Source organism: Aulostomus chinensis, chromosome 21 (assembly GCF_037954235.1).
Source record: "Aulostomus chinensis isolate RoL2024-O1b breed Wild chromosome 21, RoL_Achi_v1.0, whole genome shotgun sequence".
NCBI lineage: Eukaryota > Metazoa > Chordata > Actinopteri > Syngnathiformes > Aulostomidae > Aulostomus > Aulostomus chinensis.
In genome coordinates this window covers 17261746-17278836 of record NC_141340.1, presented here as the reverse complement: position 1 = coordinate 17278836, position 17091 = coordinate 17261746, and the positions used below count along the sequence as shown (strand labels likewise).

General features: G+C 43.4%; 1 protein-coding gene across 3 annotated transcripts in view; it reads left to right on the top strand.

Moving 5' to 3' along the window:
* mkxa (mohawk homeobox a) overlaps positions 1-16806 on the top strand; it is a 28878-nt gene extending 12072 nt beyond the window's left edge. For all 3 annotated transcript variants that reach the window (XM_086191820.1, XM_086191819.1, XM_086191821.1), the window contains exons 6-7: positions 15558-15591; positions 15949-16806. In XM_086191820.1, coding sequence (XP_086047946.1) covers positions 15558-15591; positions 15949-16156 — 242 coding nt within the window. In that variant the 3' untranslated portion in view covers positions 16157-16806. The remainder of the gene's footprint in view (positions 1-15557; positions 15592-15948) is intronic.
* Positions 16807-17091: the final 285 nt, after the last annotated feature.

The window sequence follows — 17091 nt, the reverse complement described above, 5'->3', positions numbered from 1 at the left end:
ACTGAAGTGGAGATGCAGCTATGACAGCCCCACGCCTTAAAAAGGTATCAGTTCGATTTAACCTTTTCAGCCCCGGGGCTGTTTTCAGCCCTCCTGTTGGAAAAAAAAAAATCCATGCCAGCATAAAAATGGAGATTTTTCTCCACAACCAAAAAAAAAAAAAAAAAAAAAAGCCAAATCAATCATTTTTGCTTCCAAATGAAATTATTACATTTGAGATTCCTGTAAAAGCGTCGGTGAAGCAGTAAACGAAGATCTGATTGCGACGTGTGCCAGGGAGATGATAACCCAGTGAACCAGAGCAATTCCACAGACTCCAACGGTTTGGAACGTTTGATAGCGACATGTGCTCTCTGACTGGAGTTTCATTTCACTCTCAGTCGTATTTTCCTTCATCTAAAACTGTTTTGGACTTATTTTGATGCGGCGTCTCAGTTTTCAGTTGTTTGTGTGTGTAGCACGAGGTTGAGCGCTGGCAGCAGTGAAAATGCGGTAAGGATGAAGCGTTTGATATTTGGCCATTCATTTGCTTGGCGGTGGCATTGTGTTGGGGATGTTGACAAAGGGCTTCTATGTCCTTGTCGCCAAGTTTGTTTTGTTTCATTTGGTGTGCGCCATGACTACGCTTGGGCGTGATCAGCGCGATGCGGATGGTGTTTGTTGCGGAGATTACCTTCAGGCCTCCAATATTAAACAAAACGTGCATTCACACCCTGGGACATAGTGTGACGAGTGTGCTGCCTCTTACGTACTCTAGAGAAAGAACCCCCCCGCCGCCAGTGCTTCTGACCAGTCTTTAATAAGCCAGACACACATTCTCACCCTCAGACCACTGATCTGCAGGTCTTTGATCCTGCCGTGAGGTCCTTTTGGGCGAGCGGGGGCAAAGGCGAACGGGCTGTGTGTTGGTTTTGGGCAGACAACATGAAGCTCACTTTAAAGAACAATTGAAAACACCTCGGAGAGGAGTTCAAGCTCTTGGAGCAACGCTCACTTGTCCCCGTCATAGATAGCATCACTTTGTTGACATTCATGCTGTGGGTCAATGATATTTCTGTATTTTTTTTTAGGAATGCAAGTAACGGGACACTATTCATATCTTAAAAGATTTTGGCGACACGGAGAATTTGTCGAATGTGTAAGGATTTGAAGGTGAAGTACGTGAGGTGACGATTGTTGTCTATCCAGGGGGTGTTGTTGATGATGTTTCTGATGTTGTTCGTTTTGATAGAAATTAGGTGGCAGCTCATGATCTACGCTATGGCTGCAGAAAAGCTTTTTTTTGTTGTTGTTGGTTGTTTTTTGTATCCCAAAAGTTTTTCTCATGAATTATTGATTTGAGAAGAAAGAGTTAAGTGAACATTCTCTGCCCTTGTTTCCCTGAGCGATAGCCTGGAATGGTCAGCCCTCAGCCTGCTGCCTGCTGGAAGTTGACTCAGTGGGGGCGAGGACAGAAAATAACTCCGGTCACGGCAGACGGAGTTAAACACCCTTTTAGTGTTGTAAGTTATGGTGCTGTTGTAAATGGGGAGATTCAAAGTGCTTCCACTTCAGAACGCAGTTTGCTTGTTCTACCGCTCAGTTGACATCTGAACTGAGCGAACCATCGTGGACCGTTGCTCCGTCGTCCTCTGCATCCTGTGCTGTGTTGATCCGTTTAGTAGGAACATGTGTTTGTGCGCAGAGGGAAAGTTGGGGTCAGCGAGCGATGCTGAAACTGTCACGCTTTGTGTGTCTGTCTGTCATGTGACATTTCCTTAACGCAACTTCAAACCTCGCTCGTGTAAATGACATTGTCTCATCTCACACCTTCTTTGAAAATATGTCTTTAAAATATTGCTTTCTTTAAATCCATGCTACAGATTTCTCCTCGATGGAATTTCAGGTAGCCGACAGCACATTCACCTCCCTTCCTTCAAAAAAAAAAAAAAAAAAAAGACACTTTCTGCCATTAATTTTCAGCATATTGAAAGAAAAGACCATCCAAATCATGATTAAGAAGCTTTGCTCCTCTTATGATTTTTCCAGCTGCCTACTTTTAGATTGGCTGCACATGTTTTGAGCTCTTAATGTGTCTCGCCACAAATGAGAAGGACCGCAATCCTTCACAAAACCATAATCCTATAGAAAATGTCACTTTACAGACTTTGAGTGACTTACCTTCATATTTAACACTCAGTGCATCTTTTTTTTTCCGGCAGCAGCGACTTACAAGCTCCAAAGCAGCAACAAAAGTCAAAAAGAAGCATGAGCAAATATTAGGGGAAATCTATGTGGACAGAAATATCGAATCGCATCAGGCAGGAATTCCGTGAAATGACCGATATCCTGTCTTTGATTTAAAATGTTATCTCAAACCTTTGCTTCCAAATGATTTCTTATGCGATTAAGGTTGATTTCTTCGCGAATAAAGTCCACAGCTTTGTTAATGTTTCCACTATTTGAAACGATATGTTAAAGAATGAAGTTAGAATGATCATTGTGCAACAGTGTGGTCAGGCGCAGTGTACAAATCTCAGGAGCTGCAGTCTTCTGATGAAGGGAATATCAATAATTCCTATGCAGGGCGTTCATAAGCGTTGTGGTGCTGCAGAGACGGGCACGTCTTGTTCTCTGGGGGTACGAAAACGCACGGAACCCGATAAAGTTCACGACACCGAATCGTTCTTTTAAAGTTGTGTTCAGCGAAAATGAAAATTGCAATTGGAAAATGATTATCCACTCAAAATTTGAAATGACTGCATGTCAGTATCAGTCAGAATGATTTCAGTTCGGTCTTTCACCATGCCGTCGTGAGATTTATTGTTCATCTGTCAAGTATAACTATTGCTATATTTATGAGTGGGTTTTTTTTCTGTTACTCAAGTCAGTTCAGAAGCAACCGACCAACCAAACAATACATACTGCCTGAGCAATAGTACCTTAAGTTCAGGGTATTTGAAAGGAAACAGGAAGCCTTCCATGTTGCAGGGAGTGACAGGCGTCGCCGGGGAGTTCCTCTGGGTTGGAGCAGTGAGGCTGGGGAGTTCCTCTGGGTCCTGTTCATGGGCGTTAAAAGGTTGGCGCTGGCCGATCTCATTTTCCGGGTAGGGGAGTGCCGATGGAGAAGCACCTCTTTGCAAAAGTAAAGCGCACCATTGAGGCAAGTTGAAAATGTTTGCACGATGGCCTGCTAGGCCTTTATTTAGGCCGACTGACACTTACTTTAGTTTTTGCAGGTTTTGGACATAGAAATGCCGAGCGGGGTGGATTAGAAGGTGGAGGTTCTTGAGTTAGAGGGGACAAGACCTTGTGAGGGAAGAGCAGGTTTTTTACTTTGTTTCGTTCAAAGTTTTTCTCGTGGAAAAAATGTGTTTCCTACAAGGGAGCGTAATTGTTTCACAGGTTTGTACTGAATGCATCAACTGCCATGGTTACAGTTGTACTGACGGAAAACTTGAAACTTTGTGACCTGAACAGACACTGGGTTTTTTCACAGTGAAGCACCTGCTAGGATTCACAGGCGAGAGAGAGAGAGAGAGAGAAAGCGACGCGTAGACCAAGTGAGACTTTTGTAACTCCCTCTCTACTTGATTTTAATAAAAGAAATCCCAATAAAGGATTACTTCACTTGGCTAGCCTGCTGTTTCTAATAGACAGTAACTATTTTATCTCTGTGCTTAATTTAATTCCTTGGCACTGATGTGTCTCCCTTGGATTTCTTGGACTCTGGCACATTTAAATAAGTGTTACTCCATCAAGTGCGAGAGAAACTTAAGAGTCCTCGCCTGGAAAGTTCGTAGAGGCGGTGTTGACTCATGGGAAAGAGCACCTGCTGGGGCCCTAGGACCAAGAAAAGAACAAAGAAATGTCAGGAAAATGAAAAGTTAATTTCACTTTTGATCTCTCCATCACAGACAAAGCAACTGAAAGAGGGAGGCAGAGAGGAATCATTTTAATCTCGGGTTTACATCATCTCCCATGCACCCTCTGTCCCCCGTGTGCTGCATGTTCCGCATATCACTGTGGTGAACACACTCCTCTTTCTCAGGAAACACTTCTAGAGTGTTTTTATTAATCAGAGCAAATGTCTCTCTTAGCCATAGTCAGTTCACATAAATCTGTAGTTTTATCAGTTATACAGAGAAATACACAGAAAATTAATCTAACTGAAACTCTCTGTGTCCCCCCTTTTCTTTTTGACCATGACAGTATATCTGACGTTTTTAGTCAGAGGGGAGGAAAAGGCTCGAGAGCAAGAAAACAAATGGTGTCTCTTAGCAAATTCTTTTGCAGAATTCCTGATGTAACCAATTGTGATTGGTCAAAGTAGAAGTGATGTGCCTGGCAACCATCACCTCATTGGATAAGGGTCCATTAATGGGCTAGTTGGCTGTTATGGTCATGGCCTGAACCCACTGTGTTATCTGTGACTACAAAGGGCAGTCAGACGTGGCACGAGATGGAGAGTGTAGATTTTATCCCAGTGGAAAACTAAACTTCTCCTGGCTTGAAATGACTCACTTGCACACACACCCGCGTGCGCGCACACACACACACACACACACACACACACACACACGCACACACACACACACACACACACACACACAGTCAGTATGTAAGCACACCCACATCTCCAGTACAAACACACGCCAGCGCACACACCTACAGTCCAAAGCCTGCAGGGAATTTCATTGAATGCAAGGAGCAGTAGAATTCCATCACACATGCCAGGGGTTTCATGCCAAATTACCCTTTAATGGGATATTAAATGGCAGGAATCTGGCAGAATATTTTTGTTCTTGCTTGGTACCAGATTTCACCCCGTCTAATATCATATAGATCATTATACACCAAATAACTCCCAACATTTCTGCGGAAGGAGACTGAGTGATCTTGGTCAGACATATTAAACAGGGTTGACAGTGGTACATTTTGCCAGGTTTTTTTCATGCGCTCGGGTTGCAGCTGAGTCCACTTGCTTGATGGTGAATGTAGAGATGCCAGTGTTTCCATCGATGGGGAAAAGTAATAGTAACTCAGTGGCCAGTAAATGGTTTCCATTTTTTTTCTGATGCACCTCTTTTAAAAGAGCAATTGTTTTGATCATTTAAAAAAAAACAACAGTTCCGTTATGCCCACTATAAACTCCCAAGTCAATCTATGTACTCCTGTTCAGCACAAATGCAAAAAAGAGGATTCTTTTCAACCATTTGAATGAAATGTAACAAAAATTGCACTGAAAAAAAAGTTTCTTTAATACACAATTAAAGATTATCAATGAAGTGTGTATAAACTTCATGAAAATCCATCCATCCATTTTCTTCTGCTTATCCTGTTAAGGATCATGGGGGGTGGAGCCTATCCCAGCAGCCTTCAGGTGAGAGGCGGGGTTCACCCTGGACAGGTCACCAGTCCATCACAGGGCCAACACATAGAGACAGACAACCATTCACACTCACAGTCACACCTACAGTCAATTTAGAGTATCAATCAGCCTCGTCCCCTCTTGATGTCTTTGGACTGTGGGAGGAAGCTGGAGTACCAGAGAGAACCCACACAGGAACAGGGAGAACATGGAGACTCCACACAGAAAGATCCTGTGCTGGAGCCGGGGACTCGAACCCGGAACCTTCTTGCTGTGAGGCGACAGTGCTGACCACTGCACCACCATGCAGCCCCTTAATGTAAATCAGTCAAGTAAACTTTGTTGTTTACCAGATGGCAATAGGAGACAAGTGTATGCAAGAGGAAAAGGTTTGGATGTGACCCTTGGATTTGTTATCCTGACCAGACTGAGTGGGACCAAGAGTGGCGACAGGTACGTTCAGACATTTGCCATCTGATGTGTTACATTTTTAAGTTCTATTATTTAGACGTCTTTGATTGATTTGTTTCACAAAGCTGTCAGGCATTTAAATCAATCATTCAGCCTCACTCTCTCTTTTTGCAAAGCTTAACTATTATATCAGTGCCCCATTAATAACAGCCTTTTATAGAAGTCAAGAACATTCTTAAATCACGGTGAGCATAGACTTGAACACAGAATGAAGTGGTTCTCAGTATCTGTTGGGAAACTGAAAAATCTGTGTTCATCAACTCAGAGTTCAAGCTGTGGCTCAGAGTCTGCAGAATTAAACTTAACCCCTTAACCTGGAATTTAATGTTTATATGTCGCCCTTTCTGGTTATTTATCATAATCTGAACTTGATTAAATGGCCTGTCCACCACTAGCTTACGTTTCAGCTGTGAGTGGGCTTAGCTGTACTCTTGGTTCAGAAGTGGCGGTAGGCAGGGCATCGTAGCAAAAGGTAGCTACTGAGAAAGGGACGTTCATGGGGAAAAGAATTAAAATATGATTGGAGGATTTTTACAGGAGCTATTTTAAGATGTCCTTGCAGGATAGAAACAAACAAACTATGACCAAATCATGCTAGGATACTTTCATGATACCAAGCCCAACACATCATGGAATCTTTCCCTAAGAAGACAAAAAAACAACAACAAAAAACTGTAATTCTACATTTATTCAATGCATTCTGATGTCAGTTTCACAGAGACTGACCACTGAGATGAAACTGAGTCTTGAAAAATGGAGAATTTTAGATTCGCATGTGCCTCTCTATAAGAACAACATGTCAAAATGGCAATCGGGGACTCTGGTTCCTTGGACCGTATCACAGAGGCAAGGGTTTGTCCCACCTTTAACCTCTAAAGTTCAGCTTTGTGCCCAACACCAGTTGAGGAAGGTCAATGTTTTCTAGGGTAAAGTGAAAGTGCGTAGTGCTTACGTACCTCAACGAGGACAACAACGTACTCATCGAGGGTTGCTTGAGTAGTAATTGCATTGACTGTGAGTTTTCAGTATTACAGTCCCAATGTTTTCTTGATTTAAAAACGCTCAATTGCTCAAATGCTTTGTGATCCTTGAAGGTATTTCAATTGATGAGTAATTTGAAATGAATCACTTTCATACCTGATGGCACAACAAAACCCCTCAGGTGCTGAGACAGACGAGAGGGGGAGGCAGTAGTAAATTTAAAGAGCGCCTTGTTGGCCAAGGAGCAATGGGGAAGACAACGCTGGGGTATCTCTCATTCCCAGTGATGGATGAGGTCTCTTCAATTAAGGAATCTGAAGATGTGGATTGACTGGCTAAGAACAGCTCTTTCCACCATTTCATGGGAAAAGAGAAAGGCAAGACAGAGAGAGTGGGACGGGGGAGATGTTCCAAGCAACTGCTTTTGCCAAGACTCACTGCTCACTGTGCTCAAGTCAGGCTTCAGGATTCAGCGTGGAAGGGATGAGAGGACTGAAGGGAGGTACTTATTCCAATCAGATGTAGAACCGAGTTTCTCCAACAGTGGTGGCCTGCTAGGAGAAGAAAGACAGCATGGTGTCGGGGAAAGACACAGAGATGGAGGTTGGAATAAATGTGTGTGTGTGTGTGTGTGTGTGTGTGTGTGTGTGTGTGTGGTGTTTTACTGACATAGAATCACCACTACAATTCAACAGAAGGGATGGAACTTATCTTTCCATGCCCTCGGTTAAATGGTCGTCTCACCCAAACAACATACACACGACAATAAATTTAAATAATTCATTGGTCAGGAAAAAAAGAACTTTCGAAAACGGAGAATCAGCTGGCGAGTACACACACAAAAACTCAACTCTTGGGGACAAGGCTAAGTGGACCTGATGTCACCTTCCAAACCTGTGTCCCTGTTACACTCTCACATCCTCCTGCAAGTGCTGAGTAGAAAGTAGTACAGTGTAATCATGCCCAGATGGACATTTGTACTGAAGTGGTCTCTTGAACAATTGTTCTATTACCAGCTGAAAGTATTGTGTGTTGTAAAATCAAGTGTGTGTGTATGTGTATATGTGTATTTTAGGGCATTTGAGCACAGTATTTAAGGGGAAGACTGAAAAAAAACGGTATGTTGCAGGCGCAGGGTGGAGTCTGCTTGTTCTCCCTGTTCCTGCGTGGGTTCTCTCTGGTACTCCAGCTTCCTCCCACAGTCCAAAGACATCAAGAGGGGACGAGGCTGATTGATACTCTAAATTGACCGTAGGTGTGACTGTGAGTGTGAATGGTTGTCTGTCTCTATGTGTTGGTCCTGTGATGGACTGGTGACCTGTCCAGGGTGAACCCCACCTCTCGCTTGAAGGCTGCTGCGATAGGCTCCACCCCCCCTTAACAGGATAAGTGGTAGAAACTGGATGGATGGATGGACGGAGTTACATTCCGTTCTCTTAAATGTCATTTTTGAGTTGTGCGATGACCTCAGACAAATATGACATTGCAAAGATCATCGTATTAGCTTTGAATTAGGGTAGGCGGACATGTGAGAAGTGACAACTAAAGCCTTCAGCAGATAAAACGCACATCGTGTAGAATACACGGGCGAATTTTCAGATGAATTTCATTCTGTACTTTGTAGCGACATGAACACCCGTGACATGATACATTTTTGTCTCTAACCATCATTCCGCGGAAAAGTGTTAACAGACCAACGTCGGGTCAGACACAGTAATACTTCAGCCGCTCAAATACAAATGGAAGAGTGCAGGATAATGAGCTCGCTCAACCTGATTGTTTTTAAATCGTCTGCACGCCAGGGTTTTTTGGGACACACACATACACACAATCAGGTCATCAGTGAATACAGCTGCCTGCCCAGTGAGGGAAACTGAGCTGCACTTCTCTGGTCTGTATAAACCCAAATTGTTTCCATTTAAAAAAAAAAAAAAATTGTAGCCGTGTCTAGAACAATAGGCTGACACTGTGTTCCCATGGGAGAGAGGTTTAATGAGAAAGCAGAGGTGTGACTTTGCAAGGACAGAGAGCACACACACACACACACACACACACACACACACACACACACACACACACACACACACACACAGTGTGAGAGGGCCATTCAACCTACCACTGTTAGGAATTGCAACATAATGATGTGGTGACTGCAGAGTAAACCTATCATTTGTCCTCCTGCCCATGAAAAAAACAGATATTTTTGGGCACATGAAAACACTTAAAAATCCAAATAATGTTTACTTGTGGTTTCTGCTTCTTTTCCTAATGTGTGTGTTTTGCGCACCGCTAACAACATCAGTTCATCCTGGAGGATGTTATGTTCCTTGGAAACCTGTGATGAGAAAACCCGATTGTGTCTCTCTTTGTTCCAGTATCAAAGCAGTGATAAGAGGCTCACGTGTTCATCGTCTGCGATGTTGTTCTTCCATGACACCATGGCAGACGGCACAGACCCCCACTAACACGCGCATACAAAGAAGACGCTGACGCTCTTGTTTTGACAGCATATTCCCTTCTTAGTCAAGACACTCCTCTCACTTTGGCTGACTTAAAGGGGCCTTGATTACACTCTGTTTACTGGTACTTGTAAACAAAATGACAACCTGGCAGTGTTCACATCTCTGAAAGGCTGTTATTATTTCTTCATCTCAGAAGAAGACACAAAGCCTGATCTTCATTGTTGAGTCTTGGTCGTCTGCCCTGACTGTTGCCACACCATTGTGTCATCTGCTGGGCAGACGTGGAAAAAAACGTCAAGACAGACATGAAAAGGGAGAGGAGAGAATTTTGGGGGGGGGGGGGGGGGGCAGTGGCTTGATGTCTCTCTCACTGTGTCAGTGTGTACTACTTAATATGTATGAGAGCTAATTGTTCTTAACGGGCAAACCGAACAGGCGTGGAATTCAGGCTAAGTTTGATCTAAATCTAAGACATCCCCACAGACATGCTGACCTCCACAGAGAGAGGACACGCATGCACACAAGAGAAAGCAGGCAGGCGAGAGGAGTGCCAAGCAATCTCCAACTTAATTTACAGATTCGTCTTGACATTGTAACAAGCACAGACTGTTTAAAAACAGAATTTGAGAAAGATCTAGAAAGAAAGATGAACCCCAAAACAGTGGCGATCGCTCTGCGTAGCTCCTGTTAGTCAAGACTGTGGCTTGGGCTCGGTTCATAGAAAAGATAGCGTTTAGAGATGTCGGAACGTATTGCCTGAAGCATTTGTCATGTTGTCCTTGATTGGCATTTGGCTTGCAGTGACTTACCCAAGAATCCACGTCTACAAACTGAGTGGTTCGAAAGAAACTTCACATTTCGTAGGAGGTTCCTCATGACACAAGCGCAGCGTGATGACTCACCTGCGCTGACAGTAACTCCTGACTCAACGTTAGCGCTGTACGGGCTGCTTGAGGAGCAGGCTGTGTAATGACACGATAATCTGTTCTCTTCTTGACCTGTGCCGCAGATCAGAGGCAGACGGATCGTCAGGTCCGCACACCGCTATGACGCTTCAGTGGAAATCAGCTCAGCTCATTTCCCTTCTTCAGTTGTTGATTTTGGACCTCTCTGTGTTTGCGTGCGCGTCCAACTATCTGTCATCACGCATCGGTGGAATAAGTGGATCATTCTGACCATTGCAAGCTTTTAACAATCCCTCCTGTGGCCCAGTGCTAAACAACTTCTCAACATCACCTTTCAGTTACGCACCTGCTAACTGATGACTCAATTATTGACTCATGAATGATGAAAGTATACTTTGTAGATTCATCACGTAAAGGCACGCATGACAACTGCCTGCAGGTTTTAAATACGAAACATCGACGGGAAAGTTTTTCAACTTTAACTTCTGCACTTTGCTATCTTTGCCACGTAAGCGCAGCGCTTCGCTACACATTAGCTATTCGATGTGCTCCGATAAATTCCGACGCGCCGAAGAGTACAGGTACGCTCTTATCACTCCATTTTGGTTTCATCTTGTAGGTTTGTTCCCCCGAAATATAAAGAGGCAAGATCAGGTGATTCAGATTAATAAGACATTGACTTTATAATCCAATCAAATCATCCTAAAATTCTAAGATTTTATTTAAGAGTTTTATTGGACCTTCAGAGACATTGATTGGATAAACATTTTGTTAAAAAAAAAAAAAAAAGATTCCCAAACAGTCGTGTCTTTTTTTTCCTTTCAGCTGGAGGGCGTCTGGGCCAACATCCATGTCTGTGCGTTTGTATTTGCTGGCTTCAGTAGTTATTTACATCCTGGGGACTCTGACTGATGGCTCATCATTATTCTATAAATCCTATGTGAATGTTAGATAATTAACCATTCATTAGCTAAAGCTTTTAAACACGCTGCAGTGTGAGGGCACCGGATGAGGAAGTTTTCTCTCTCGATCTTGTGACTGTACTTCCGTATAAGTGAAGATAAACACAACAAATGACCTCAGAATAAAGAAATAAGACTTTTTTTCTCTTTTTTTTTCCAGGAACCTGATTTGAGATGATCAAGGCGAAGGTCATAAGGTCAACACGATCAGGTTCCTTAAAGAAGTGGGTGTCATAAATCCATCACCTCACTGAGCAAAACTTACCAAGATAATCCAAGAGACAATTAGGTCCAATAGAGCGGTGGAGTAACGAGTCTTAAAACCCAGGAATGAGTTCACATTGGTGAATCTTCAGTTCCCCCGTCTCAAAGTTGGTGTTTTGTTTTGTTTTGTTGTCGTTTTTTTCTTTCAAAAAAAGGGGGTTTCACTTAAATGCCTGAAATGCTGCCACCAGCTGAGTGTATTTTCATGTTTTGTTCCACAGAAGAAAATTCATCATTAAATATCACACTTTTGACATTTGAGGCATTTATGTCTCTTAAAAAACAAAAAAACAAAACCAGCACTTCAAAATGACCGAGTGAGCTTACAGATATTGTCATGCACATTAAATCTCATCACGCCAAAAATTAAGAAGTGCCAAGCTGAGAGCTGAGGTGACGTTTGACTCACGCGTCACGCGACTTTTAAAAAAAAGAAGAAGTCGTAAAAGTGGTGATCATTTGTGATAAGGATCTTGCAAAAGAAAATGTGTGAGTTCCTTAAACTTTTTTTGGCAATGGTGCTTATTTTCAGCGATAATCCCATCCCACTGGCTTTTGGTCGAGGAAACCCTACAAAAAAACATGTCATCCATGTGGCACTGTTCAGTCCCCAACTGTCACGGGCTTGGTTTGTGTGTGTGTGTGTTTTTGGCAACACATAATTTTTGGTGGAGAATTGACACTTAGGCTAAATTGCTTTGGATGAGATCACCAGCCAGCCAAAAGCCTGCCACGCACTGTAAGTGCAATATAAAAGTGTATGTTTGTGCGTTTATTTGCGTGCTTAATTCAGCCCAGACCATGGGTTTGCAACAGGGCTGGCCTTGTTTATTGTTGCATGTTGCTAACAACAGCACCAGATGGGAATGAAGACAGTCAGCCGCTTTCCTCCACAGTTGTCTTAACAGGTGTAACCTCATCCTCTGTCTAATCTCTCTAATTTATCTGTCTCAGCTTGTTTTTCCTTATTTTCTCTTTTGTGATGACTCGTCGGGTTTTTTTTCCTCACTTTTTTGTTTGGTTCTCCCGTCAGTGCTGTTGAGTGAGCTAGTATTTTTGGGTATCCAGCTTAACGCCAGACACCATCAGCGTTCTTAGCTTTCCCCTTTGGCGATCCCTGAAACCCCACTGTCAGTAAAACCCCAAAGGCAATAACAGTGGACTGAAGGTGTAGTAGTAAAAGAAACAGAAAAAAAACAAGGAAAAAAAAGAGAGGGAAAATAATAAAAGGTCCTCTGTGATTTATTAGAGATTTATGGAGTCTTTGGCAAAGCTGTTGTTTTAAAAAATCTGACTTTTGATGTTTTAGGCACAGGACTTTGGAAACTGAGTTTTTGTGAGCAGTGGTGCATTTCCACATCCCGGGTTCTGAGGCTGTGTGTGTGTGTTTGTGTGTTTGCATGTGTGCGTGCGTGTGTGTGTGTGTGTGTGTGTGTGTGTGTGTGTGTGTGTGTGTGTGTGTGTGGTGGGGTTACGGGCTCAGAAAACATTGTTTTGTTCTGTGTGTTGTGAATGGAGCATCATGACAGTGGCTGCTTCATACACACTGGAATCACTTAAAGTTGTGGGTGGAAAGAAAAACACTGCACTCCACAGTGACACAAGAAAACCTGCATATTATTTTACTCCCATGTAGCTGAAGTTGTCCCTGTTGCTGCTGTCACCACCCACTCTACACACTGAGGATGGTCTTGGCGGAGTCTGAACGTCACATTAAAACGGTGTAATAGGCCTGTGACGAAGCAGTTGTGATGATGGAGAATGACACATTCGTACGTGAAATGAATTCTACATTTCTTCGGGACTAGGAGGGGAAGGAACTGACGATTGGACATAGCGTGCAGAGGATGTTTTCACACTTTTTAATGAAATGCAAACTTAAAAAGGGGCAAATATGAAAGAAAAAAAAAAGTAGAGATCGTTCCAACACAGGCTGTCAAAAATAACCTTTGAGGTGGTGGAAGGAGAGCTTATTCCTGACAGTGCAGAGTTACCATTTATTAAAACACAGACAGGAAACATTTCATTTGTTTTGGCTGGGCCACACAAAAGGTCAGTCTGGAGTACCTGGATCCAGGGGTCTTACAGCAAATGGCTACAGTAAGAGGCGAACAAGGGGAGGACAGAAGATGAAGGAACTGAGTGAGATAAATGAAGGAAAAAGGACTCACCGATAAAACGAGATAAAAACGGAGGGGAAGATTGCGCAGCAGTGAGGTTTTGGCCAGACAGGAATGTGAGGATTTTGCTGGAATGCTTTGAGGGGCTAAAACCTGAAATCTAATTTTGTGGTTAGGACATCTAGGTTATCGCATCCTCATCTCCCTCTCGCTCTCTCTCTCTCTCGCGCGCTGCGCGCACACGCATTTCTCTCTGCCTAAAAATGATCAACACCAGAAAATTGGAGAGAGCAATGACCATCTCTCTCTGTGGAATACACCTTTTACATGACAAACAGGACAACTTCAGACATGTCATCGTGGGGGCCACATTTAACCCAGGCCTTGCAAACTGGGCACTGCCAATTGTGGGGTGGCATGGGGACACTCTTGGAAGCAGGACAGAGCAAAACCTTTGGTGTAATTAGGCTCTAGAAGAGAGGATCCACATCTTTTGGATCTTTACAAATGGTTTTGGTCAGGTTGGAGCTGGTAAAGCAGGATGGTTCACATCTAAAACTGCTTTTCCAGTTCCTTTATACAATATAACAATCACGAGATTGAAATTCCCGGTACGGATTTGAGGGAACGTGTGAGAGCACAACTCGGTTGTTGAGCTCGTTCAAACAGCAGTTCACGTTTAGATATTTGCTGTACCCTAAAAGCTGGCAGGAGGGGGCAGGGGACTGGATGTCGCTCCGTGTGTTTCTGCATGGACATCTGGAAGGGTGATGGAAAAGCAGTCACGTGCAAGAGAGCCGGGACTCAGGTCTTTTGGACAAAAGGGACGTTCCAAGAGAATTTGCGACCTTTGAACATAGTTAAGTGTGCAAATCACCCATACCTGGCCAAGACTGAACTTCTTAAAAGCTCACTTTGCCTCAGCTTTGTGTTAAGTTATCCGAACCGAAGTGCCTGAAGGCTGCACAGCTCAGAAATCCAGATGCTCTGCTCTCATTTAATGCCTCATCAAACACCTAGCATTTGTCATCCTCTTCACTGCTGGGCACAACTCAAGTAGAGCTGGACCCAAGACAGACGACAGGTTCAGCACAAACACATACATCATTGAACCCACACACACACACACACACACACACACACACACACACACACACACACACTGAAATGCATCGTTTTTCTCTCAGAGTGAAAAGCATGCTTACGTAAACACACTGGTTGCCCTGAAGAGGTTGGTTTCATTGTTTAATGACTTCGTTTTTCCTTGCTAATGTTTCACATATGAGATAAAAAATTGCTCCCATAAGAGAAGAAAAAAAAACACAACAGACATCCATCTTTCTCTCACTCACTCGCTTTTTTTTTTTCATTCCCACTTAAATCTGTTATGCTCCGTCTTTTTCAATCTGATTTCCTCAGACAACTCAATTACATTGGCTGGGGCCCATTTGTTTTAGAACAAAATAATAGAGACTGGAGTATGTGAGTCATACGCAGCATCTCTCAACTCAATCCTATTAGTCGCCTTGCTTCTTGATGGCTTCTTGTAAAACATCCTTTTTGTCCAGCCTCTGTGCTTCGGCCACCATCGCTTGAACGCAGACTTGAACCGAGAGGTCTCACTTACGTAGTTAAATTATACTGCACCGGTTCGATTCCACAGCCTGGACACCACGCGCCATTCAATCAGGCGCCAAAAACAGAGACTTGCGTTCATTTGAAACTATTTTGTTGTTGATTTTTGTCACCAATGGCAATTGGTTGTTGCTCCCCTCGTGCACAGGATCGTTTGTGGTGGCCAAACGAGCCATGTAGTAGAAGTGCAGTATTTTTAGACGAACATTTATTCCCTTCCTTTCCCTTATCGTTGATTTTCTTTCCTTTACTGTCCTTCCCTCCCCTCTCTGCTCCTGCTCTGTTTCCTATACATGATGCGTCTCTTCCCTCCTTGTTTTTGACCACAAGGATTGCACACGGATCGATTGATGGATTGATTGATTGATGGATTGATTGATTGCAATTTTTCTTCATCTGAATTTCAGAAACCACAGACCACGGATCGAGTAAATGTGACAAGTGAGTGTCGTGATGTGAATGTTACTGGGCAGTGGTGCTCCACACCACCTGACACCTGACCAACTCAACACAGGTTTCAAGAATGCGATGCTTTTATAAGAACATTATCCTCTATTTTGAAGCTGGAACTTCTAACTGAGCAGTCGTTTCCCCTGATTAATAACAGGGAGACTTGCTGTGAGCTACACAACCTCCCTCTTTGTGACCCCCTGTCCCCCCTAAGAATGATCCTACAGTGCTTTACGCTGAAGATGAAATCTTGGTTTTTCATTCCTACCAGGCTGAACTTGAACTCTAACGCTCCTCTCTCTGTTTTGTTCTTTCGTGTGCATGTTTGCATGTGCTGCTGATCGTCAGTGGCAGCAGTGGCGTCGGAGCTGCGCAGAAGGAGAAGGTGAAGGGCAAAGACGAGACATACTGGAAGGAGATCAATGCCGCCATGGCCTTGACCAACTTGGCACAGGGGAAGGACAGCGCCTCCGGGACCACCAGCTGCATCATCCAGAAGTCCTCTCATATAGCAGAGATCAAGACTGTTAAAGTGCCACTTGTACAAAAATACTAGCCCAGAAATGTGCCCTGATGCGTGTGTCTCTCTATGCAAACCAGCACACATTCTCGTTTCACCAAACTCGCTGGAGTCCAAATAAACTCCCCCCCCCCCCCCCCCCCCCCCGAAATATAAAGTTGACTGTTGTTTGAGGACGAAGGGTGTTAAAGTTGAGTAAGTGTTGAACAAAAACAGAAGACTGTCTTTTTGGTAATCGGTGAAAGAGGCCTTGAGCGTTCTTTTTGTTGTTGTCATTGTTGTTGGGCTGAAAAACAAGATAGTTTTACCGCAGTATTTCCTCAAAACAAGACACTTTTGTAATTTTAACTTATTTTTAATGACTGATTTTTTTTTTTAAATTTCCTCTTTTTTATGCAACAAAAATTTGTATTTTTAACCTTTGTGCCTTTGGTCTTTAGACAAGTAACTCACAGATTGTTGTGAATGCGAAGTATAGACGTGGTGCCTCTTAGCAATTTGTAAAGGATTATTTTAAGGTTTCGAGTCACCCTGATAATCCAGGATGGGTTTTATAAATGAAAAGTCCTCACCACAGCATGTGCCTTAAGGACTGAATGAGGTCACCATCCAAGGAGCTGATGAATTCAAGAAGCACACACACACACACACACACACACACACACACACACACACACACACACACACACACATCTCTCCTCCAAAATGAGCCACAGCGATTCCTTGAAGGCATTGTGTTTGTTTTGACTAGGGTGGTCATTTTGACTGTAAACTGAATATGTTTGGTCTCAGTCAAACATCTCACCCTTGGATTTTATGAACCAGCGAAGGATTCCTTTCTTATCAGTAGTTTTAGTTGCCGAAATGTTCTAAAGCTGCACCAAAATGATGTCACGTTCACACAGATGTGAAGACTCGGCTGGCGTGTTCGAAGGTTCTGTACAGTACACGTCAGCAGAGGAATGTCACGG